This window comes from Microtus pennsylvanicus, chromosome 13 (assembly GCF_037038515.1).
Source record: "Microtus pennsylvanicus isolate mMicPen1 chromosome 13, mMicPen1.hap1, whole genome shotgun sequence".
In the NCBI taxonomy this organism is placed as follows: domain Eukaryota; kingdom Metazoa; phylum Chordata; class Mammalia; order Rodentia; family Cricetidae; genus Microtus; species Microtus pennsylvanicus.
In genome coordinates, this window is record NC_134591.1 from 26,446,332 (window position 1) to 26,447,531 (window position 1,200).

Sequence of the window (1,200 nt, forward strand, 5' to 3'; positions counted from 1 at the left end):
AGGGAATCAGGGAAAGGTAACACAATAATGAAAACAAAAAACGGTAAAGAAAATTTCCCAAACACCAGCAGAAAATGAATGGGAGAAAGTGAAAATAAAATTGGGAAGTAAGGGGAGGGCTTCAGAAAATGGAAGCTAGTGTATTTCTGTATTTAAGACACATGCACAAATGATGATCTTTGGAGAACCTAGAGGGGAAGGTTCAGGGCTACACAGTACTGAGGACCAGCAGCATCTGCAACATCCAAAATGGCCAGGCCCCGTGCTTTTCTGATGGTCCTGGTGCTGATGAGCTACTGGTCAACCTGCTCTCTGGGGTGTGACCTGCCTCAGACTCATAACCTCAGGAACAAGGGAGCCTTGACACTCCTGACACAAATGAGGAGACTCTCCCCTCTCTCCTGCCTGAAGGACAGAAAGGCCTTTGCATTCCCTCTGGAGAAGGTGGATGCCCAGCAGATCCAGAAGACTCAAGCCATCCCTGTCCTGCAGGAGCTGACCCAGCAGGTCCTCATCCTCTTCAGCTCAGAGAACTCATCTGCTGCTTGGAAAACAACCCTCCTAGACACATTCTGCACTGGCCTCCACCAGCAGCTCAAGAACCTGCAGGCCTGTCTGATGCAGCAGGTGGGGGTGCAGGAACCTCCCCTGAGCCAGGAAGACTCCCTGGTGGCTGTGAGGAAATACTTCCACAGGATCACTGCCTACCTGAGAGAGAAGAAACACAGTCCCTGTGCCTGGGAGGTGGTGAGAGCAGAAGTCTGGAGAGCCCTGTCTTCCTCAGCCAAGTTGTTGACAAGACTGAGTGAGGAGAAGTAAGCCCTGAGCCAAAGTGGAAAAGACTCTCCTGGACTTGGACACTGAACCTTACTTCACCAATTCTTCTTTCTCAACATTTTGACACCCTTCAGTCAACTTTCCTGGATGTTTCATCAGTTATGAACTAGACTGTGTATATTGTAGAGACATTAGCTTCTAGATTTGTCCAGTTATTTGTATTTATATAAATATTTATTTAACTATAAAATTTAAGTTATAATATATGTAAAATTTATATATTCCTTAATATAAAATTTTCCTTATATGAGATAAAATAATTTTTCTATGTCATTAAATGTTATATTAATTTTCGGTCTGTCCATTCTCATATACTTCCAATACTATAAATTTCATTAAAATGACTTATTAAAGAATAACAAC

The 1,200-nt window shown here is 43.3% G+C and overlaps 1 protein-coding gene across 1 annotated transcript; it reads left to right on the forward strand.

The window, feature by feature from the left end:
* The first annotated feature begins 249 nt into the window (after window positions 1-249).
* LOC142833622 (interferon alpha-12-like) lies at window positions 250-819 on the forward strand. The gene has a single exon (XM_075945192.1). It carries the CDS (start codon window positions 250-252, stop codon window positions 817-819), a length of 570 nt encoding a protein of 189 aa, XP_075801307.1.
* The last annotated feature ends 381 nt before the right edge of the window (window positions 820-1,200 follow it).

What these genes read in the sequence shown, in the direction of transcription:
- LOC142833622 (XM_075945192.1), top strand. Translation starts at nt 250, where the DNA reads ATGGCCAGGCCCCGTGCTTTTCTGATGGTCCTGGTGCTGATGAGCTAC.